Raw genomic sequence first — 23,525 nt, 5'->3', positions numbered from 1 at the left:
AGCCCCCTAAAATTGTATGCAGCTCAGCGTAGAAGCGGCATGTTTTTGGCCCTGATCCGGATCTGCCGTTTGCTGCTTTGGTTTTCTGGTAGGCTTGTCTGAGCTCCTTGACTTTAACTCTGCACTGCACTGAGTCCCTGGTATGGCCTCTCTCCCTCATGGTATTGGAAATTTTTTCAAAAGTTTATTCATTTCGTCTTCTGGAACGCAGTTCTGATAGCACTGAATCCTCTCCCCATATAGCAATAAGATCCAGTACCTCTCTTGCGGTCCATGCTGGAGCTCTTTTTCTATTCTCAGGAGACTGCATTGTTACCTGTGCTGCTGAGAGCTCCTCGCTGGCCAAACAGGAAATGCAATTCAAAAGTTCGCAGGGCTTTTCCTGTATACCTGGCCAGTGCAGTAGAGTTCAGTTACCTGTCCAGAGCGGCCACTGGTCCACTGTGGGATACTGCCCAGAGGCCAATAACTTCGATTTGCGTCCACACTAACCCTAAATCGATATAGTAATATCGATTCTTCTTCGAGTGATTGCTCATATCCATTCCAGTTAGATTTGCGCGCTCGTCGGAAACTTTTTACCCTAGCAACTCCAGTGGGCCGGCAGATCGCCCCCTAGAGTGGCGCCGCCATGGCGCTCGATATATACCTCTGCTGGCTCACCCGCTCCTCAGTTCCTTCTTACCGCCGTGTCGGTCGTTGGAACTGTGGAGCGCGGCATTGCTGTCCTCCACGTCCCTAGCTCTCCTTTGTTTTACGGTTCATAGTTGTAGTTAGTAGTAACTAGTTGTAAAGTATAGTCAGTTAATTGTTGTTTGTAAATAGTTGTAAATACTTGTTAGCGGGTTTGGGCCGTAGCCCTTCCCGGCATCCGGCACCGGGCCCATGCCTGGTTCGCCAGGCTTCAAACAATGCGCGGCCTGTAAGAAGCTGATGCCGACCAGCGATCCCCACGACGCTTGCCTAAAGTGCCTGGGGGAATCGCACATTTCGGACAGGTGCCGCATTTGCAAGGCTTTTAAGCCTAGGACAAAAAAGGAGAGGGACCAGAGATTAAGGACTCTCCTTATGGAAGCGGCACTCAACCCAGTAACTTCGCAGACCGTCGCCTCTACACCGGCACCGGACCACGCCGGCACTGGAAAGACACCCCGGCACCGGGACCCGAAGCAAGGCCCTCGAAGTCTGCGACTCCATCCAGGCAGACTCGAATGGAGCGCCCGGCACCTACCTCGGCCGCGGCACCACCAGCAGGGATCCCGTCGACTCTGGGCCCTGAGGGTCCGTCGAGTCCGGTCCCTCCTAGCTCCCCCATAGGATCTGGGGTTGAGCTATTGGTCCCATCGACGCCGGAGACTTTTGCTTCGGCACGGGACCTGATCGCTCTTACAGAGCCAACCCAGCCTCAACCCCCCGGTACCCCCGGTGCGGGTTGTGTCCAGAGGCAAGCCGACTATGAGAGCGCCGTCTCAGGACTCACAATCGCTGTCGAGGTCCTGTCGCCGTGGATGCTCTCGCTCCTGGCACCGCTCGCAGTCCCGGCACCGCTCCCCTCGGCGGTACCGGTCGCACTCGCAGCGCCAGTCATCCTCCAAACAGTCCCGGTCTGGTTCAAGTCACCGCTACCGGCACCAGGACTCTAAGAGCCGTTCCCATCGGCGATCAACTCCCCGGTCGACCTCCCGGCACCAAGCTGGTGGCAGGTCCCGGTCCCGGTCGACCTCCCGGCGCCGCGTCGGAGGCAGGTCCCGATCCCAGCACCGAGTCGAAGGCAGGCCCCGGTCCCGATCCCGGCACCGGTATGATTCCCGGTACCGGTCCCTGGCACCGAGAACATCTTCGGCGTCAAGACTAAGGGATCCCTACCAGCCGCGTTGGGCCCCTCCATGGCCTTCCAGACAGCCATCTGTGTCGTCACAGGCAGACAGTGTTTATGCGATGGACACAGACAGACACGCGGCCCTTTTTCAGGACCCTCCTCCGCAGGACCAGGGACCACATCAGTGGGGGTTCTGGACACCCTGGGCTTACCATCAAGCTCAGGGCCCCCAGCAACTTCCTCCTCGGCCTGTGACGGCTGAGCACAGGGCGCCGGAGGCATCGCTGTCTCGCCCCCCTCCCTCTCCAGAAAGGGAGGACATGCCCAAACAGCAGGACCCTGAGCTCCCTGCGGAGTCAGAGGCGCGGGTTCAGACAGAGTCCCCCATGGACGCTCTTTTGCCAGGGGTCTCCTCATCGTCCTCTCCCGATGAGGCAGTGGCAGGCACATCTTCCACCAGCCCTCCCCCACTTGACCTCAGGGCGCACCAGGACCTCCTCAGGCGCGTTGCGCAGAATTTAAACCTGCAAGCTGAGGAGGTCTCCGAGATCGAAGATCCCGTGGTGAGCATCCTCTCTACAGATGCTCCCACCAGGGTCGCACTGCCCTTTATTAGGACTATCCAGGTCAACGCCAATATGATCTGGCAGTCGCCCGCCTCCATCCCTCCTGCTGCACGAGGCGTGGAGCGTAAGTACATGGCTCCCTCCAGGGGCTATGAGTACCTCCATGTTCACCCGACACCGTGCTCCCTCGTAGTGCAGTCGTTGAATGAGAGGGAGCGTCACGGACAAGAGGCCCCAGCACCCAAGTCCAAGAAGGCGAGGCGTATGGACCTCCTAGGCCGCAAGGTCTATTCGGCGGGTGCCCTTCAGCTCAGGGTTTCCAACCAACAAGCCCTCTTTAGCCGCTACGCCTTTAACTCTTGGGTGGCAGCGGATAAGTTTAAGGAGCTGTTGCCATAGGAGGCGCGTCAAGAATTTGCGGCAATTCTTGACGAGGGCAAGAAGGTCGCAAGAACCTCGTTGCAGGCCTCCTTGGATGCAGCAGACTCGGCCGCTCGAACCCTCGCCTCAGGGGTTACAATGCGCCGCATCTCCTGGCTTCAGGTTTCTGGCCTTCCACCGGAGCTCCAATATACCATCCAGGACCTCCCGTTCGAAGGTCAGGGCCTGTTCTCGGAGAAGACAGACCCCAGGCTAGAAAGCCTGAAGGACAAACGGGTCATCATGCGCTCCCTTGGGATGCACACGCCCGGGACACAGTGCAGACCCTTCCGGCCGCAACAACAGCCCCAGCGCCGGCCGTACCTTCAGTTCCGCCAACGGCAGGTCCTCAATAGGCGCCGTGGCAGAAATGGCAGGCGCAGACCGTCGGGCAACCAAGGGGGGCAGAACCAGAGCTCCTCCAAATCCCCACCTGGGCCCAAACCTTCGTTTTGAAGGTGCGTCCGAGGGCGCGGTACCACTTTCCCCCATGGATCCTTCCCCCCCGTTTTCAAACCGCCTTACCCTCCCTCCCGCCCCCCCACCCTCGTCCCTCTTCAGGGACCCCTCTCACGAGCAATTCCTCCTCCAGGAGGTGCAGACGCTCCTCGACAAAGGAGCCATAGAGGCGGTTCTGGAGACCACACCCTGCCTTTCTTCCCAAGGTGGTCTCAGCCTTTCACGTCAACCAGAAGATCTTGCTCCCCATCTTTTTCCTGAAGCCTTATTCGTCACGCAGGGAGCAACAACTCCACTCGCTTGATGTCCGTCGGGCTCTCGCGTTTTATGTGGAGAGGACCAAACCGTTCTTCTTCGAGTGATTGCTCACACCCATTCCAGTTAGGTGTGCGCGCCGTGCGTGCACGTTCGTCGGAAACTTTTTACCCTAGCAACTCCAGTGGGCGGCAGGTCGCCCCCTAGAGTGGCGCCGCCATGGCACCTGATATATACTCCTGCCGGCCCACCCGCTCCTCAGTTCCTTCTTACCGCCGTGTCGGTCGTTGGAACTGTGGAGCGCGGCATAGCTGTCCTCCACGTCTAGCTCTCCTTGTTCTACGGTTGATAGTTAGTAGTTAAGTGTAGTTAGTTATATGCCTGGTTCGCCGGGCTTCAAGCAATGTGCGGCCTGTAAGAAGCCGATGCCGACCAGCGACCCTCACGACGCGTGTCTAAAGTGCCTGGGGGAATCGCACAGGTCGGACAAGTGCCGCATTTGTAAGGCTTTTAAGCCTAGAACAAAGAAGGAGAGAGACCAGAGACTTAGGACTCTCCTCATGGAAGCGGCAGTCGACCCGGCAGCTTCGCAGGCCGTCATCTCGACACCGGCACCGGATCGTGCCGGCACCGGAAAGACTCCCCGACACCGACCTTCCCCGGCACCGGGTGCAGAAGCAAGACCCTCGAAGTCTGCAACTCCATCCAGGCAGACTCGAGTGGAGCACCCGGCACCGACATCTGCCACGGCGCTACCGGCACCGTCGACTCCGGGCCCGGAGGGTCCGTCGAGTCCGGTCCCGCCGAGCTCCCCCATAAGATCTGGGGTTGAGCTATTGGTCCCATCGATGCCAGAGACCTTCGCCTCAGCACGGGACCTCATTGCCCTGACTGAGTCAACTCAGCCTCCACCCCCGGTACCTCCGGTGCGGGTAGCGTCCAGGGGCAAACCTATGATGACAGCGCCGTCTCGGGACTCACGCTCGCTGTCGAGGTCCCGACACCATGGTCGCTCAAGATCCCGCCGCCGCTCGCAGTCCCGGCACCGCTCCCCCCGGCGGTACCGGTCGTACTCGTGGCACCGATCGGCCTCCAGACGGTCACGGTCTGGTTCCAGCCGCCGATACCGGCACTGGGATTCTAGGAGCCAGTCCCGCCGTCGACCAGCGCACCGGTCAACCTCCCGGCACCGAGTTGGTGGCAGGTCCCGGTCCCGGTCGACCTCCCGACACCGCGTCGGTGGCAGGTCCCGGTCCCGATCCCGGCACCGAGTCCAAGACAGACCCCGGTCCCGATCCCGGCACCGGTATGACTCCCGGTACCGGTCCCCGGCACCGAGAACATCTTCGGCGCCAGGACGCGGAGACTCTTACCAGCCGCGGTCGGCCCCTCCATGGCCTTCCAGACAGCCGTCGGTGTCATCGCAGGCGGACAGTGTATACGCGCTGGGCACTGACAGACAAGTGGCACTTTTTCAAGACCCTCCGCAACAGGACCAGGGTCCGCAACAGTGGGGGTTCTGGACACCCTGGGCGTACCATCAAGCCCAGGGCCCCCAACAGCTTCCTCCTAGGCCTGCAACGGCAGAGCACAGGGCACCGGAGGCGTCGTTGTCTCGCTCCCCTCCCTCCCCGGACGGGGAGGACGGGTCAAAGCAACAGGACCCTGATCTCCCTCCTGAGCCAGAGGCAAGGGCTGAGGCGGACCCCCCGCTGGACACACTCTTGCCGGGGGTCTCCTCATCGTCTTCTCCCGATGAGGCGGTGGCTGGCACTTCCTCTAATAGCCCTCCTCCGCTAGATCTCAGGGCACATCAGGACCTCCTCAGGCGCGTAGCACAGAATGTGAGCCTGCAAGCTGAGGAGGTCTCTGAGATCGAGGACCCCGTCATCAGCGTCCTCTCCTCCGATGCTCCCACCAGGGTCGCCCTACCCTTCATTCGGACGATCCAGGCCAGCGCCAATACGATCTGGCAATCACCGGCCTCCATCCCCCCTACTGCACGGAGCGTCGAAAGGAAGTACATGGCCCCCTCCAAGGGCTATGAGTACCTCCATATTCACCCGACACCATGTTCCCTGGTGGTACAGTCGGTGAACGAGAGGGAGCGGCACGGACAGGAAGCCCCAGCCCCCAAATCCAAGGAGGCCAGGCGTATGGACCTCCTCAGCCGCAAGGTTTATTCGGTTGGGGCCCTTCAGCTCAGGGTTTCCAATCAGCAAGCCCTTCTTAGCCGCTACGCATTTAACTCTTGGGTGGCAGCGCATAAGTTCAAAGAGCTGCTGCCACAAGAGGCGCGTCAAGAATTTGCGGCGATTCTTGACGAGGGCAAGAAGGTTGCACGAACCTCGTTGCAGACCTTCTTGGACGCTGCAGACTCGGCTGCCCGTACCCTCGCCTCAGGGGTGACGATGCGCCGCATCTCCTGGCTTCAGGTTTCTGGCCTTCCACCGGAGCTCCAATATACCATCCAGGACCTCCCGTTCGAAGGCCAGGGCCTGTTCTCGGAGAAGACAGACCCCAGACTGAAAAGTCTTAAGGACAATCGGGTCATTATGCGCTCCCTTGGTATGCACACGCCTGGGACGCAACGCAGACCCTTCCGACTGCAGCAACAGCAGCAGCGTCGGCCATACCCCCAGTTCCGCCAGCGGCAGGACCTTAATAGGCGCCACGGCAGAAATGGCAGGCGCAGGCCGTCGGGCAATCAAGGGGGGCAAAACCAATGCTCCTCTAAAGCCCCACCTGGACCCAAACCTTCGTTTTGAAGGCGCGCCCGAGGGCATAATACCAGTATCCCCCATGGATCCTTCCCCCCCCGTTTTCCAACCGCCTTTCGTTTTTCCTCCAGGCGTGGTCCCGGATAACATCCGACCTCTGGGTCTTACGCACGGTGCAGACGGGATACCGTCTGCAGTTTGTATCATTTCCTCGCTCCCGCCCCCCACCCTCGTCCCTCTTCAGGGACCCCTCTCACGAGCAATTCCTCCGCCAGGAGGTACAGACGCTCCTCAACAAAGGAGCTATAGAGGCGGTTCCGGAGAACGAGAAGGGCAAGGGGTTTTATTCCCGCTACTTTCTGATCCCCAAGGCCAAGGGAGGCCTCAGGCCTATCCTCGACCTGCGAGAGCTCAACAAATATCTAGTGAAGTTGAAGTTCCGCATGGTATCCCTGGGGACCATTATCCCATTCCTGGAGACTGGTATGCCGCCCTCGACATGCAGGACGCTTATTTTCATATTGCTATATGGCCACACCATAGACGTTTCCTTCGGTTCGTGGTCGGCCGTCTTCACTACCAATTTGCGGTCCTCCCATTTGGCCTTTCTACGGCTCCGAGGGTATTCACAAAATGCATGGCCGTCGTTGTGGCACATCTTCGGCGCAGTCGCATTCACGTGTTCCCTTACTTCGACGATTGGTTAATTCGGGGCACGTCGCAGCTGCAGGTCTGCAGCCACGTCCACAGGATCACCGGCCTGTTTGCTATCTTGGGCCTCATGATCAACGTGGACAAGTCCACCCTGCTCCCCTCGCAGAGGGTGGAGTTCATTGGGGCCGTCCTGGACTCCACCGTAACCAGGGCCCTTCTGCCGTTGCCGAGGTTCCAGTCGTTGTCGGCGATCGTTCAGCGCTTGCTGGCAGCCCCCCTGACATCGATACGGACATGTCTAACCCTGTTTGGCCATATGGCAGCCTGCACATTTGTGACCGGGTATGCACGGCTCCGCATGAGGCCCCTCCAGTCTTGGCTTATCGCACATTACCGGCCAGCAAGGCAGTCACTAGACATGCTGATCACAATCCCCCAGGGGGTGTTGGATTCTCTCAGTTGGTGGCTAGACCAGTCCGTCGTGTGTGCGGGGCTCCCATTCCACCCATCCCAGCCCTCGATGTCCCTAACGACGGATGCCTCAGATCTCGGCTGGGGGGCCCACCTGGGAACCCTGAGGACACAGGGCCTGTGGTCCCCACAGGAGGTGGAGCTACACATCAACATGCGGGAGTTGAGAGCGGTCCGTCTTGCTTGTCAAACGTTCTGTCACCAGTTTCGGGGTCATTGTGTCGCGGTATTTACCGACAACACGACGACCATGTACTATATCAACAAGCAGGGTGGCACCAGATCCTCTCCCCTATGTCACGAGGCGATGCAACTCTGGGACTTTTGTATAGCCCACTCCATTCTCCTCACGGCTTCCTTCCTCCCCGGAGTACGGAACACGCTGGCGGACCGCCTGAGCAGATCCTTCCTCGCGCACGAATGGTCCCTCCGCCTGGAGTCGCCCTCTCGATTTTCCAGAGGTGGGGTTGTCCCCGCGTGGACCTCTTCGCGTCCAGGGGGAACAGGAAATGCCAGGCGTTCTGCTCCTTTCAGGGCCGGGAACCCGGGTCTATAGTGGACGCCTTCCTTATTCCGTGGACGACCCACTTGTTCTACGCGTTCCCCCCGTTCCCGCTGGTCCACAGGGTCCTTCTGAAGGTGCGCAGGGACAGGGCCCGCGTGATCATGGTAGCCCTGGTGTGGCCCAGGCAACATTGGTACCCCATGTTGCTGGACCTGGCCATAGCCGACCCAGTTCCCCTGCCCCTTCACCCGGACCTGATCACCCAGGACCATGGAACTCTCTGTCACCCGGACCTCCAGTCGCTGCACCTAGCAGCGTGGCTCCTGCGTGGCTGACCAGTTCTGAGTTGCGCTGCTCCACCCCTGTACGTGAGGTACTCTTGGGCAGCAGGAAGCCTTCCACTAGAGCGACATACTCGGCCAAGTGGAAGCGTTTCTCCTGTTGGTGCGTGGAGAAGGGTCTCCTCCCGATGGAAGTTTCGGTGGCCAATATTTTGGACTATATTTGGTCCCTTAAGCAACAGGGCCTGGCGATATCGTCCCTGCGGGTCCACCCGGCGGCTATCTCCACCTTTCACCCGGGTGGGGATGGCCGCTCCGTTTTCTGTCACCCGACGGTGACTAGATTCCTTAAGGGGCTGGAACGTCTATACTCTAACGTCCCACCCCCTGCCCCTACCTGGGATCTTAACCTGGTGTTGTCTCGGCTCATGGGGCCCCCCTTTGAGCCGTTAGCTACTTGCTCCCTGCTCTATCTTTCTTGGAAGACTGCCTTTTTAGTAGCTATTACCTCTGCTAGACGGGTGTCGGAACTCCGGGCGCTCACGATAGATCCCCCGTATACAGTCTTCCATAAAGATAAGGTGCAGCTGAGACCGCACCTTGCCTTTCTCCCCAAGGTGGTCTCAGCCTTCCACATCAACCAGGAGATCTTCCTCCCAGTTTTTTTCCCGAAACCTCATTCTTCACGCAGGGAGCAACAACTCCACTCGCTTGATGTCCGTCGGGCTCTCGTGTTTTATATGGAGAGGACCAAACCGTTCCGCAAATCCCCCCAGCTTTTTGTGGCAGTAGCGGACCGCATTAAGGGGCTTCCCATTTCCTCGCAGAGGTTATCCTCGTGGGTAATGTCCTGTATCAGGACCTGCTATGACTTGGCTCACGTCCCTACGGGCCGTGTGACTGCGCACTCTACCAGGGCGCAGGCGTCGTCGCTGGCTTTCCTCGCCCGTGTGCCCATCCAGGAAATCTGTCGGGCAGCGACCTGGTCATCAGTCCACACCTTTGCTTCCCACTACGCCCTGGTCCAGCAGTCCAGAGATGACGCGGCCTTTGGATCTGCAGTGCTCCATGCCGCTACTTCTCACTCCGACCCCACCGCCTAGGTAAGGCTTGGGATTCACCTAACTGGAATGGATATGAGCAATCACTCGAAGAAGAAAAGATGGTTACTCACCTTTGTAACTGTTGTTCTTCGAGATGTGTTGCTCACATCCATTCCACACCCGCCCTCCTTCCCGACTGTCGGAGTAGCCGGCAAGAAGGAACTGATGAGCGGGTGGGCCGGCAGGGGTATATATCAGGTGCCATGGCGGCGCCACTCTAGGGGGCGACCTGCCGGCCCACTGGAGTTGCTAGGGTAAAAAGTTTCCGACGAACGTGCACGCACGGCGCGCACACCTAACTGGAATGGATGTGAGCAACACATCTCGAAGAACAACAGTTACAAAGGTGAGTAACCGTCTTTTCCGCAAATCCCCCCAGCTTTTCGTGGCAGTAGCGGACTGAATCAAGGGGCTTCCCATTTCCTCACAGAGGATATCCTCGTGGGTAACGTCCTGTATCAGGACCTGCTATGACTTGGCTCACGTCCCTACGGGCCGTGTGACTGCGCACTCTACCAGGGCGCAGGCTTCGTCGCTGGCTTTCCTCGCCCACGTACCCTTCCAAGAGATCTGTCGGGCAGCGACCTGGTCATCGGTCCACACCTTTGCTTCCCACTAGACCCTGGTCCAGCAGTCCAGAGATGACGCGGCCTTTGGCTCTGCAGTGCTCCATGCCGCGACTTCTCACTCCGACCCCACCGCCTAGGTAAGGCTTGGGATTCACCTAACTGGAATGGATACGAGCAACACATTTCGAAGAACAACCGTTACAAAGGTGAGTAACTGTCTTTTTTAGCGTTACTCCTCTCGTTGGGGAGGAGTACAGAAATCAATTTTAAGAGCCCTTAAAATCGATTTAAAGTGCATTGTAGTGTGGACGGATACAGCGTTAAATTGATTTAACGCTGTTTAAATCGATTTAACTGCGTAGTATGGACCAGGCGTAAAGGTAGCTGCCACACCCCAGCTATTGCTGCGTGTATATGGAGACATCCGCACTGCTCTTCCATAGGAGATGCCTCTGCTCTATTGGCTGAGAAAATAGATACAGTCCAGATAGCAAGATCTTTCACTGCATAAAGAAACTTTATTTTGAAGGTTCCTAAAATTGTTTCGTCCCTTGATAGAAAATTTGGACATTAAAATATTAAATAAGGTCACTAAGTAACCCAACCCACTCACCCAGATCTTGCTAACCAAACTCTAAAATTTCCTTTACAAACTGAGAAAACATCATCTAACTATTAAATACAAGTTTGGGCATGTATATACTTGGAAATTAACTGGCATAATTATCCTGGTAAAACTGTGACAGTTGAAGGCAACTGCATATGTGTTTTCCCCCTCAGGGGAAAGGCACCCTCAGCGACAAGGGCACCCACTCTTAAGTTTCTGGCCGCCTAGCCATCACCTTTCCTCTGTGGAGACATGCATCTCTCTCCCTCCTGACCGGTATTCCCAGATTGCAGTTTCCTGTCTACACTGTGAATTCCACAGCAAAGTCAGACTGCCCAAACAGGCTGGTTCTGCTGCTTTGCGTTCTTTTCAAACACTATCAAGAGAGTAAAGGCCACAGCTGTACATTACCACACAGCTCTTTCTAAGCCAGCACATGTATCATTACCTGCCTTGTGGGCAGGTGGCATATGTGTGCATTTGGTGCAAGCAGCTCATGGGGTCAGAGACTGAGTTCAGGCTCTTGAGACCAGAGTGAACTGGAGGAAGTAAGGGAGACAGGGAGGTACAAAACTGAGACTTTCCAGGACGTAGCAGAGCGATCCTATCCTCAGTCTGACAGCCTCTGTGCTGTTGAGGAGGATGGAAGTCTTGAGGAAGGAGAACCTCAAGCTGCAGTGGAGGAAAACAATCCTATAGTTGAACCCGCCTTCCAGATGATGTCGTGGTATCCTCTCAAACTGATGATACCTATCCAGGTGATAGGTGATACCCTGTTATTAAGAAGAGACAGGTAATAGTTATGTGAGAGTCAATTGTTAGAAATGTAGATGGATTTTTGATGACCAGGAGAACCACATGGTGAATTGCCTATCGAGTGTGAAGGTGGCAGACCTCTCATGACATCTAGACCGACTTGGATGCGATGCTGGGGTGGAGCCAGTAGTTGTAAACATAGGTACCAGTGATGTAGGGAAAGGTAGGAGAGACATCCAGGAGGCCAAATTTAGACTGCTAGGTAAGAGATTAAAGTCCAGGGCCTCCATGGTGACATTCTGTGAAATGCTCCCAGTTCCACACACAAGGCTGGTTACGCAGGTAGAACTTCAGGGTCTCAATGTGTGGATGAGGTGATGGTGTCGGCAGGAGGGATTTAGTTTTATTAGGAAGTGGGGAACATTTTGTGAAAGGAGGACCCTATACATGAAAGATAGGCTCCACCTATACCAAAATAGAACCAGGTTGCTGGCATGTGCAGTTAAAAAGGTCATAGAGGAGTTTTTAAACTAAGCTGGGGGAAAGCCAACAGATTCGAAGGAGCACACAGTTTGGACAGGCACGTCTCTTAGGGAGGATTTATTAACAGGGTTACTCTATCAACTTCTATCCTCTCTGTTTTCCTAGGATATACAGTACAGGGTAGGAACTGAAGAGAAAAAAGCAAACAAAAAAGAGTCCCATTCAGTTACATCACATGAAGGCAGACAGATATTGACAAATTTGAAAATGCTTGTATACAAATGCAATAAGTCTAAATACTAAGAGGGGTGAACTTAAGTGCCTGGTATTGAGATAGTAGGCATCACAGAAACCTGATAATCAGTGGTACATAGTAATACTACAGTACAAAATATATAGGAATGACAGAGTAGATGGCACTCTTGGGGGTGTGGCTCTATATGTGAAAGAAAGAATAGAGACAAATATAGTTAAAACCTTAAATGAATCAAACAGTACCATGGAATCGGTATGAATAGAAATTCCATGCTTAAATAATAAGAACATAGCAGTAGGAATATACTGCTGACTATATGACTAGAATGGTGATTGTGAAATGCTCAGGGCGATTAGAGAGGCTTCAAAAACAGAAAACTCAGTAATAATGGGGATTTCAACTATCCTCATATTGACTGGATACATGTCACCTCAGGAAGGGATGGAGAGAAACAATTTCCATACGCCATTACTGACTGCTTCTTGGAGCAACTAGGCCTGTAACTGAGAAAAGGAGATTAAATTATTTATTCTTGACTTAGTCTTAAGTGGCACACAGGATCACCAAGAGGTGAAATAACTCAACTGCTTGGTAACAGTGATCATAATGTAATTAAATTTAACATCCTTATTGGGCGTGTGGGGAATACCAAGACAACCATCGCAGGAGCATTTAACTTAAAGAGGGGAGCTACACAAAAATGAGGAGGCTGGTTAAACGGGAATAAAAAGAAACAGTCACAAGAGTGAACTGCCTGCAAGTTGCGTGGAAACTTTTTAAAATCATCATAATAGAGACCTAAGCTATATGTGTACAATAAACAAAATAAAAGCAGTATGAGAACCAAAAAATGCCATCATGGCTAAACAACAAAGTAAAAGGCAGTTAAAGGCAAAAAGACATTTTAAAAATTGAAAGTTAAATCCTAGTGAGGAAAATTGCCAGAATTTATATTCCTTTCTAGTCAAGTGTAAAAGTGTAGTTAAGCAGACTCAAAATAATTTGAAGAGCAATTAGCAAAAGACATAAATTAACAGCAGGGTATTTGTTTTGTTTGTTTTAAAGTACATCAGAAGCAGGAAGCCTGCCAAACAATCAGTGGGGCCACTGGTGGATTGAGGTACCTAAAGGAGCACTCAAGGAAGACAAGGCTGTTGTGAAGAAGCTAAATGAATTCTTTGCATGTGTCTTCACTACAAAGGTTGTGAGGGAGATTCCCCCACCTGAGCCATTCTTTTTCGTGATAGATATAAGGAACCGTCCCAGATTGGGTTGTCAATAGAGAAGCTGTTGGAACAAATTGATAAATTAAACCATGGGCCAGATGGTATTCACCCATCAGTTTTGAAAGAACTGTGGTATGTCACCTATCACTTAAATCAGTGTCTTTACCAGATGACTGTCAGATAGCTAATATGCCAATTTTTAAAAAAGGCTTCAGAGGCAACCTGTCAATTACAGGCTGCCAAGCCTATTTTCAGTACCAGGCTAATTGCCAGAGTGATGTCGTTCTTCAACTATGAGAAAGGGACCAACAAACTTTCTCCGTTGGATCATATGAACTGGAACCATAAACTCCCTGAACATTAAATCTCACCAAATGAGGGTCAATCCATTCTCATCATCATATCCACTTATTATACTCCACATCCTAACATAGCCACTTTATGAACTTCATATCCTCATATCTCAATGTACTTTGACCCATCAACCTTTTACCTCCAATCGGGGATATTGCAGATTATGTATTCCTTATGCCACCAAATCTTAAACCAAACTTTGCACCCTCGATAATCTGTATGTTATTCCCTGATAACCAGAAATTTCTGTGCTTAAACTCTGTACCGTTCACTTTTTTTAAACATCATCTTAATAAAGAATTATCAGCTTCATTGATGAACATGATATGTTGGGGAAGAGTCAATACAGCTTTGAGGCATATTTTCCTTTTACAATTCTCTGAGAATTCTTTGAGGAGGTCAGAAAACTTTAAAAAAGAGTGAGCCAGTGGGTAGCGTACTGGACTCAAGAACGCTTTTGACAATGTCCCTCATCGAAGGGAGGCAATTTAGATAAGAGGGAAGTTCCTCTTATGGATCAGTAACTGCTTAAAAGATAGAAATAAAGGGTAGGAATAAATGGTCAGTTGTCACAGTGAAGAGTGGGCTCCCTCAAGCATTTGTACGGGGACCGGTGCTGTTCAACATATTCATGAATAATCTGGAAAAAGTAAACATTGAGGTAGCAAAGTCTGCAGACAGTACAAAATTACCCAAGATAGATAGTTCAAAGCTGCCTGTGAAGTTACAAAGGAATCTTAGAAAACTGACTGGCTGGGCATCAAAAATGGCACATGAAATTTAGTGTTGATAAAGGCAGAGTAATGCACATTGGAAAACTTCATCCCAACCATTGTGTATATATACAAAATGATGGGGTCTAAATTAGCTGTTACCACTCAAGAAAGGGGTTGGTCATGGATGGCTTTCTGAAAACATCTGCTCAATATGCAGCAGCAGTCAAAAAAGCTAACAATGTTAGGAATCATTAGGAAGGGGCTAGATAATAAGACAGAAAATATAATACCACTATATATGTCCACACCCTGAGTACTGTGTGGTCACTCCATCTAAAAAAGATATAGTAGAATTGGAAACGGTACAGAGAAGGGCAACAAAAATGATTAGGGGTGTGGAACAGCTTCCATAAGAGGAGAGATTAAAAAGACTGCGAATATTCAAGTTGGAAAAGAGACGACTAAGAGGGGATATGATAGAGGTCTGTAAAATCATGAATGGTGTGGAGAAACTGAATAAGAATGTGTTTTATGCCTCTTCACATAACACAAAAACCGGGGGTCACCTAATGAAATTAATAGGCAACAGGTTTAAAACAAACAGAATGCAGAGAGTCAATCTGTGGAACACGTTGCCAGGGTATGTTGTGAAGGCCAAAAGTGTAAGTGGGTTCAAAAACTAATTACATAAGTTCACAGAGGATAGGTCAATCAATGGCTGGTCAGTCAAGATGGTCAGGGATGCCACCCTATCTCTGGGTGTCCCTTAACCTCTGACTGCCAGAAGCTGGGACTGAATGACAAGGGATGGATCACTTGCTAATTGACCTGTTATGTTCATTCTCTCTGGAGCACTAGATACTGGGCTAGAGGGATCGTTGACCCAGTATGGCCATTCTTATTTATTCTTAAAGTAAAAACATTACAGAGAAAACATATTAAAAACAATAAAAGAATCTACACATATGTTTAAATAAGATTTCCAGATATCACTCCCTGACTCCAATAAGGGCTCTGGCCGCTGAAAAATCCTTCAGACCACACCTAGGGTTTTTTCTGTTGTCACAAATTCATAATAGCTGTTAGCTCAGAACAAGTATGCCCAGGAATCTGAGAGTTCCTTCTTTTTCTCATTCAAGTTTTGGGGCTTGTCTGCACATAAACTGCTATGGCAGCACAGCTGCATTGCTACAGTGAAGACACTATCTGTACTAGCAGGAGGGTTTCTCCCATCAGTGTAGGTACTCTGCCACCTCTTGGAGAGGCTCTAGGTCAACCGGAGGATTCTCCCATCAACCTGGCACTGTCTGTACCTGGGGTTAGGCTAGTTAACTGCATTGCTCAGGGATGTGGATTTTTCACATTCCTGAGCAACATAGTTATATTGACCTAATTTCCTAGTGTAGATGGTCTTTTCTCATCTAACAGATGCTAGCGGACAATGGGTTTTTCCGTGGGGCACAGCTTCAAAAAAGGGATCCAGAGATGGATAATTTGCATTCCCTTCCTCCCAAGTATTTCCTAGGAAACCTACTCAGCTGAGAATTTGATCTTGCTTTAAGAGAGTTCTTTGAAACTCCTAACACTTTCCAGGGTTTACATTAGTCCTGCTTCCCCCTTAAAGAAGTTGCATACGATTCCACAATAATACATCAACATTTGCATTTTTAATATCTTGAACTAAAATACGTATAATTAACTGAATACTGTTTAACTTAATTCAGTAAGAGGGTGTTAGAGGAAATTGCCATATCTGTCACTATAACTATTCAGATAGATTTCGTTGTGTAGACAAATCTTTAGGCATAACTAGTTTGGAACATTTCTAATTGAACTAAGGGCATGTCTAAATAGAAATTGGAGTAATTTATTGCCAAAAACCACAGTTAATGCAGAGTTATGGTTGGCCAGCAGTGCCTTGAACATCAAAGGCACCAGTATTTAAACATCTGGAAATCAGGACATAAGGAATTAAAGTAAAATAACTCTATACTTTCTGGGTTTAAAAACACAAATTTAAGGTACAAGATTGTCTCGAAAATGAGTATTCCACACCAAGGACTAAGGTAGACTTCGGAGTGGGGAGAAGAACACCTAATAAGATGAGTGGATGAGTTCACACCTCTGAAAGCTGTTGTCAGGATGTACTAATCTCTGTATACATGTGGATTTTAAAAAAGAAGCTCCTGTTGTAGGACACTGTGTACTGGGAACCTCTTGGCCAGAGGAGTCCACTGTGTTCCAGTAACTCTACTCCTGGCTCTAATGTTGCGCAACAATATTCTGATGGAGTGGTATTGCCACCACAGTTAAGGTTGCACCAGGATTTCCATTTTAATTGGGGGATGGGGGGCGAAGATCGACATAAAGTCTGTCTTTTGGATTAGAGTAGATTTCCTAAATGTTGATTGTAATTTGTGTGCTGTTCATTTTTTCTATAGCAGTTTTTTGTGGAATAATGTAATTTGAAGTTTCCTATGACTTTTTAAATGGACCATGTAGCTAACACTTTTATACTAGTGTCTGTCACTTCCCTTTTTCACAGAAACTACAGCACTTTGACATTGATAGGTGTGAATCTTTTGGTTTCCATAGACTAGATGAACTATTGTAGAAAGGTCAAATTTGTTTTCTGTGTTTTTTTTCATAAGAAACATAATAAATCTTTTTACTGAGGACAGTATACTGATACCTTATTAATCAAAGTTGGCTTACTTTAGTACTTAAATTAGGGCTTTCTTATGGCTGGGTTTCCTGTCAACTCCAGACTGGATTGTTGTAGTGCATTTTGCATGGGATGGCTTGATTTTAAATTCTTCATTTAAAGCAGTAGTCTAAAAAGTTTCTTTAAATCAATGGTTTTCAATCTTTTTTCCCCAAAAGAAAAATCAATTCCCATCTGTTGGTGGTAAAGCTAAACCATTTGTATCTATTTTCATGTAATAAATATAGGTTAGCTGCTTCTCAGGCTAAAACTGCTGTTTGATAAACATTACTTATCTCCTTCAAGCAATGACCTTTCTTATTTGTCTTCAGTCTTCATTTTTATGCTACAGTAAAAAGGGAAGCTATTTCTAATTCATTAAACAATAACTTATACAAATGTAAAGTGACGGATTATGTTCTCTGTGCCTGAGTAACCTTAATTATGCCCCTCTCTCTCTAGATAGATTCATTATGAAACTTTTAATTACAGAACCACATATCTTTTTCACAGGGACCTCTGCTTCATTTCTTCTTGTCCTCATGACTGTATATATGGCCTCAAAAGCTGCACCTAAATACATTTAAAAAAACAACTTCTTGTGCTTTGTATTGTGCTCATCACTGTAGTATCTAGTGTCTCAAACATTAATTAATTTATCTTCATAACACTCCTGTGAAGTTGGAAAGTACTATTATTCCCATTTTACAATTGAGGAGCTGAGACAGATTAAGGCCAAAATTTGCTAATGTTGGGTCCTCAATGATGGAGGCACCTGTGACCTAATTGTTTTTCATAGGTGCTGAGTAACCTCAATTTACACTAACTCGAATAGGAGTTGTGTTCTGTGGTTCTGAAAATTAGGTCTTTTGAGCCTCAAATCTGACACCCAGAAAACGAGCACATAGGGCTACCTCCTGAAAATTTTGCTTTAAGACACCCAGATTTTTAAAGGTATTTAGGCATTGCTGCGCTCAGCACGCTGTCTGATTTAAGTGACTAAATCTCCTTTTAAAGGTTTAGATTTATAAGTGACTTGTTCAATGTCACGTTAGAAGCCAGGAAATGCCCGAATTTGTTGTTTTTGAACCGTTTGCAACCTTAACTACTATTTTTAATGTAGTTTAGAATGCTCGGTCTTTGTGTTTGGCTTCAGTATTTGGGAGTAGATCCATTTTGCAAATACTGAAGCCAAGCACAAAAGACTTGGGGCATGGCTACACTTGCAGATGTACAGCGCTGGGAGTTAAACCCACCTTCAGAGAGTGCAGTACGGAAAGTGCTGCAGTCTGTCCACACTGACGGCTGCTTGCGTACTGGCATGGCCACATTTGTGGCACTTGCAGCGGCATTGGGAGCGGTGCATTATAGGCAGCTATCCCAGCATGCAAGTGACTGCAGTGTGCTTTTCAAATGGGGGGTGGGTGGAGTGGAGTGTGACAGGGAGTGTGTTGTGTGTATGTGGGGGGAGAGAGTGGGTTTTTTGGGGGGCTGAGAGCATGTCAGCATGCTGTCTTGTAAGTTCAGACAGCAGCAGACCCCCGCTGCTCCCCTCTCTCGCACACAGAATTCCACACTAATCTGTCTCGGAGCACACTTATCTGGCTCAGAGCAGATAAGCAGCTGACTGTCAGAAATGGAGCTTTCAAATGGCATATCTGCATTTCAACAGCGAGTTCAAAACAATAAGAAGAGTGGCCACTTGACTTAAGGGGATTGTTGGAAGTTTCCAGAGGCTGATCAGAGCCCAGTAATGCGACCCTTCATCTTCACTGGCGCCACAGCACACCAGTGGGGGCACAGCAAGGTGGAATACCAGCAGGGCTGTAGCCATGGAGTCAGAGCATTCTACGTGCCTTGCCAGTGTGGACCGGTAGTGAGCTAGTATGCCCAGGGCTCCTTTATTGCGCTGCAACTTGCAAGTGTAGCCAAGCCCTTAGCATACTAATTTTGTGAGGAGCGTTGTGGCCAAGTAATGAGCTTTAAGTCCTCCATATTAGGCAACTGGGTCCTAGTTCCAGCTCTTAAAGAAGTTCTTGTTCAGCTTCCCAGGTGCTGCGTTAACTCACTTATAAAAGGACAGAATGCTAACCTACCTCCTGTGGCCTTCCTCAGTAAAAAGAGTTGGGAAGTATACGGAGTAGTTAACATCAATTGGGGAACAGGTGAGTCAGGGTCTGATGGCTTCTGGCCCAGGACATAGGTTTTCATCTGTTAAATCAATATTTAAAAAAAAAGCAAGGAGTGAAGACCAGGTTTAAAAATGCATTTATAAAATAGTATAGAAGCTTGTGTGTGTTACTCTTCTCATTGCATGTACCTAATGTGGACAATTTTTGTGGTGATATTTTACTTTGTGCTTTTTTTTCTCTCTCTTTCAGTGCTTGCACCTCCTCCACCATTGCCACCACCAATACAGGGATATGCCTTTAAACCTCCTCCTCGACCAGATTTTGGTACTTCTGGAAGAACAATCAAACTACAGGCCAACTTCTTTGAAATGGACATTCCTAAAATTGATATCTACCATTATGAATTGGATATAAAGCCAGAGAAATGCCCTAGAAGAGTTAACCGGTAATATCATTATGCTTTGCATTCCCCCAGTTTTATTTGTTTTTCCTCCATTTACATTTTTAAAAGAGGAACTTTTAGAAGCTAGGGTCCTGTACAAGCTTTCACATAGGGCACTTGGGGACATGGATATCCTTGTTGTTCATCAGATGTGTTAATATCTTCCCATTTGAATATGTCCTGCTTTGGTGATATCCATCAGCAAGCATTATTTCTGTTAGTTTGGTTTCTCCAAGTCTTCCTATACCAACCTAGAAATCCCACCTGACTTTTGTGGTGGTTATAGCTTACTTTGAGTGAAGTTTTCAGCTTTTGATCAAAAATTACTGGTGGCATAGGCAGGCACAACTCCATTAGCTAGAGTGGAGTTACGCCAGTGAATTTGACGATTGTTGTTAACTGCTTAGTTTATAACTAAGTGGAGTCATCTAGCAAGCCCCTTAAAAGGGGAGGTCATATTACCAACAACTTGTTTTCCTGTCTTCACCTACTGACAGGGGGAAGTAAACCCATTTGTCTGTGCTGGTATAAGAGGACTTTGGAGAAACTAAATTATAACAGGTAAGAAATTACCCTCCTTCATCATCTTCTGTATTAATGGAAGATATGCAAATGAATACCGATAGCAAGGCTAAAAAGGTATGGATCAATTTTGCAAATTATTGATGGCCAGGGAAACAAGAGAAATAGTATTTTTCAATTCACCTATTACAAGTAATGTAGTGCAGTCTCTTTATTGTGAAAGTGCAACTTACAAATGTAGAATTTTTTTTAACCTAACTGCACTCTTATTAGACAGTCTTTAACATGCATGGAACACAAGTAGCTGTTCTATACTTCACCTTCCTGCTCTGTTTGATTATTTTTAAATGTAATATTTTAAAAACATTTAAAAATTGGATTTAACTTAAAAACAAACATAACGGGCTAAGATCATCACTGTAGTAATTCCATTGAGCCAATTTCTCTTCTTCCACCACTGCAACTCTATTAATTTCAGTAGAGTTGCATCAGTGTAAGAAAATATTTGGAAAAAAAATCTAATTGGAGGTTTGTTTAACAATTATGAAGTCTCATTAACTGACGTAATGAGGACCACGTCAGTGCAGATCAGAGCAAATCATGTTCACAATAGGTAAGTGCTTACCAGTATAAAGTTGAATATATATAATTGTTGGCCCAAATTGGCCTTAACTCGTCAGTAGCCATCATGATATGGTGATGAAGGCCGTTGTAAGAACCTGGATGAAGAGATGCCATTTACTAGAAATGATCCTATTTGCGCTTTTCATAATTCTACGCTGTATCTGTTTTCCCAATGCAGTTTGGGAAGAAAAAAATTGATTTACAAGCCTAGTGAAGTCTGAATTTTTTACTTCAAACTCAAACAGAAATTTGCTTACAGTTAATATTGCTAAACCCCAAATCCCATGAACACCATTGCGAAAGATGATTGGAAGACGAAGTTGGAGAAATTTCATAAGGCATAAAATTATAATAGACGTTTTGGAGCATGAGCTTTCGTGGGTGAATACCCACTTCATCAGATGCATGTAGTGGAAATTTCCAGGGGCAGGAATATATATGCAGGCAAGCTAGAGATAATGAGGTTAGTTCAATCAGGGAGGATGAGGCCTTGTTCTAGCAGTTGAGGTGTGAAAACCAAGGGAGGAGAAACTGGTTTTGTAGTTGGCAAGCCATTCCCAGTCTTTGTTTAATCCTGAGCTGATGGTGTCAAATTTGCAGATGAACTGAAGCTCAGCAGTTTGAAGTCTGGTCCTGAAGTTTTTTTGCTGCAGGATGGCCACTTTAAGGTCTGCTATAGTGTGGCCAGGGAGGTTGAAGTGTTCTCCTACAGGTTTTTGTATATTGCCATTCCTAATATCTGATTTGTGTCAATGTATCCTTTTCCGTAGAGACTGTCCAGTTTGACCGATGTACATAGCAGAGGGGCATTGCTGGCATATGATGGCATATATTACATTGGTGGACGTACACCCACGAAAGCTCATGCTCCAAAATGTCTGTTGGTCTATAAGGTGCCACAGGATTCTTCGCTGCTTTTACAGATCCAGACTAACACAGCTACCCGTCTGATACTTGACACTATGCAAGGCACTGCATTTAGCCGTATGGAGTGGAAATCCATCAACCTCATGAAGAAACTTGCACAAATACAGACAGATATCATCTTCCTTTCCAAATGCAAACGGATGGACATCATACCAAATGGACTAAAGGTAAAAAATCCACTGCTATCTACAGTGAGAGATTATGCCATACTCTATCAAAGAAACTGAGGAACCACCTGATCAGCATCCTATACAGCAAACAGGAAAACATCAAAAAAGAGCTCTCCAACGTGGAGACTCTCATTAATAACCAAACTTCCATACAAACGGACTTCACTAAAATAAGACAGGAGATCTACATTACTTACTTCACCTCTCTGCAAAGGAAAAAGGACTGTAAGCTGTCTAAACTCCTACCTGCCGCATGGGGCCACAACGATGGTACCCCCAACCCACCCAGCAATATCGTCCATCTATCCAACTACACACTCAGCCCAGAAGAGAAGTCTGTCCTATCTCGGGGACTCTCTTTCTGCCCTGCCACCCCCACCAACATGATACAGTTCTGCGGCGATCTGGAAGCCTACTTTCGCCGTCTCCGACTCAAAGAATACTTTCAGGACAACACTGAACAGCGCACTGATACAAAGGTACCCTCCCACCAACAGCACAAGAAGAAGAACTCCACATGGACTCCTCCTGAGGGTTGAAATGACAGTCTGGACCTATACGTTGAGTGCTTCCGCCGACGTGCACAGGCAGAAATTGTGGAAAAACAACATCACTTGCCTCATAATCTAAGTCGTGCAGAATGCAATGCCATCCACAGCCTCAGAAACCACCCTGACATTATCATCAAAGAGGCTTATAAAGGAGGTGCTGTTGTCATCGTGAACAGGTCTGACTACCAGAAGGAGGCCGCCAGACAACACTCCAATACCAGATTCTACAGGCCACTTCCTTCACATCCCACTGAGGAATACACTAAGAAACTGCAACATCTACTCAGGACACTTCCTGCACTAACACCAGAACAAATCAACATACCCTTAGAACCCTGACCAGGGTTATTCTGTCTACTACCCAAGATCCACAAACCCGGAAATCCTGTATACCCCATCATCTTGGGCATTGGCACTCTCACTGAAGGACTGTCTGGATATGTGGACTCTCTACTCAGACCCTATGCCATCAGCACTCCCAGCTATCTCCGTGACACCACTGATTTCCTGAGGAAACTACAATGCATTGGTGACCTTCCAGAAAACACCATCCTAGCCACCATGGACGTAGAGGCTCTCTACACGAACATCCCACACACAGATGGAATACAAGCTGTCAGGAACAGTATCCCTGATGATGCCACAGCACAACTGGCTGCTGAGCTCTGTGCCTTTATCCTCACACACAACTATTTCAAATTTGATGACAATATATATCTCCAGATCAGTGGCACCGCTATGGGCACCCGCATGGCCCCACAATATGCCAATATTTTTATGGCTGACCTGGAACAACGCTTCCTCGGCTCTTGTTCACTCACGCCCCTTCTCTACCTACGCTACATTGATGAAATATTCATCATCTGGACCCATGGGAAGGAGACTCTGGAAAAATTCCACCATGATTTCAACAGCTTCCACCCCGCCATCAACCTCAGCCTGGATCAATCTACACGGGAGGTCCACTTCCTAGACACCACGGTGCAAATAAGTGATGGTCACATAAACACCACCCTATATCGAAAACCTACCTACCGCTATGCCTGCCTTCATGCCTCCAGCTTCCATCCCGGACACATCACACGATCTATTGTCTACAGCCAAGCACTGAGGTACAATGGTATCTGCTCTAACCCCTCAGACAGAGACCAACACCTACAAAATCTCCACCAAGCATTCTCAAAACTGCAATACCCACACGAGGAAATAAGGAAACAGATCAACAGAGCCAGA

General features: G+C 48.8%; 1 protein-coding gene across 11 annotated transcripts in view; it reads left to right on the top strand.

Annotated features, from left to right (window-relative positions):
* The window catches only part of AGO2 (argonaute RISC catalytic component 2), a 139,622-nt gene that overhangs the window by 42,223 nt on the left and 73,874 nt on the right, over positions 1-23,525 (top strand). For 6 of the 11 annotated variants that reach the window (XM_030546406.1, XM_030546405.1, XM_030546408.1 and 3 more), the window contains exon 2: positions 19,306-19,501. In XM_030546406.1, coding sequence (XP_030402266.1) covers positions 19,306-19,501 — 196 coding nt within the window. The other 5 variants (XM_030546407.1, XM_030546413.1, XM_030546412.1 and 2 more) reach the window with 5 other exon arrangements.

This window comes from Gopherus evgoodei, unplaced genomic scaffold, assembly GCF_007399415.2.
Source record: "Gopherus evgoodei ecotype Sinaloan lineage unplaced genomic scaffold, rGopEvg1_v1.p scaffold_44_arrow_ctg1, whole genome shotgun sequence".
Classification (NCBI taxonomy): domain Eukaryota; kingdom Metazoa; phylum Chordata; order Testudines; family Testudinidae; genus Gopherus; species Gopherus evgoodei.
Note: the sequence above shows the minus strand (reverse complement) of the source record. Positions and strands in the feature narration are given on the sequence as shown.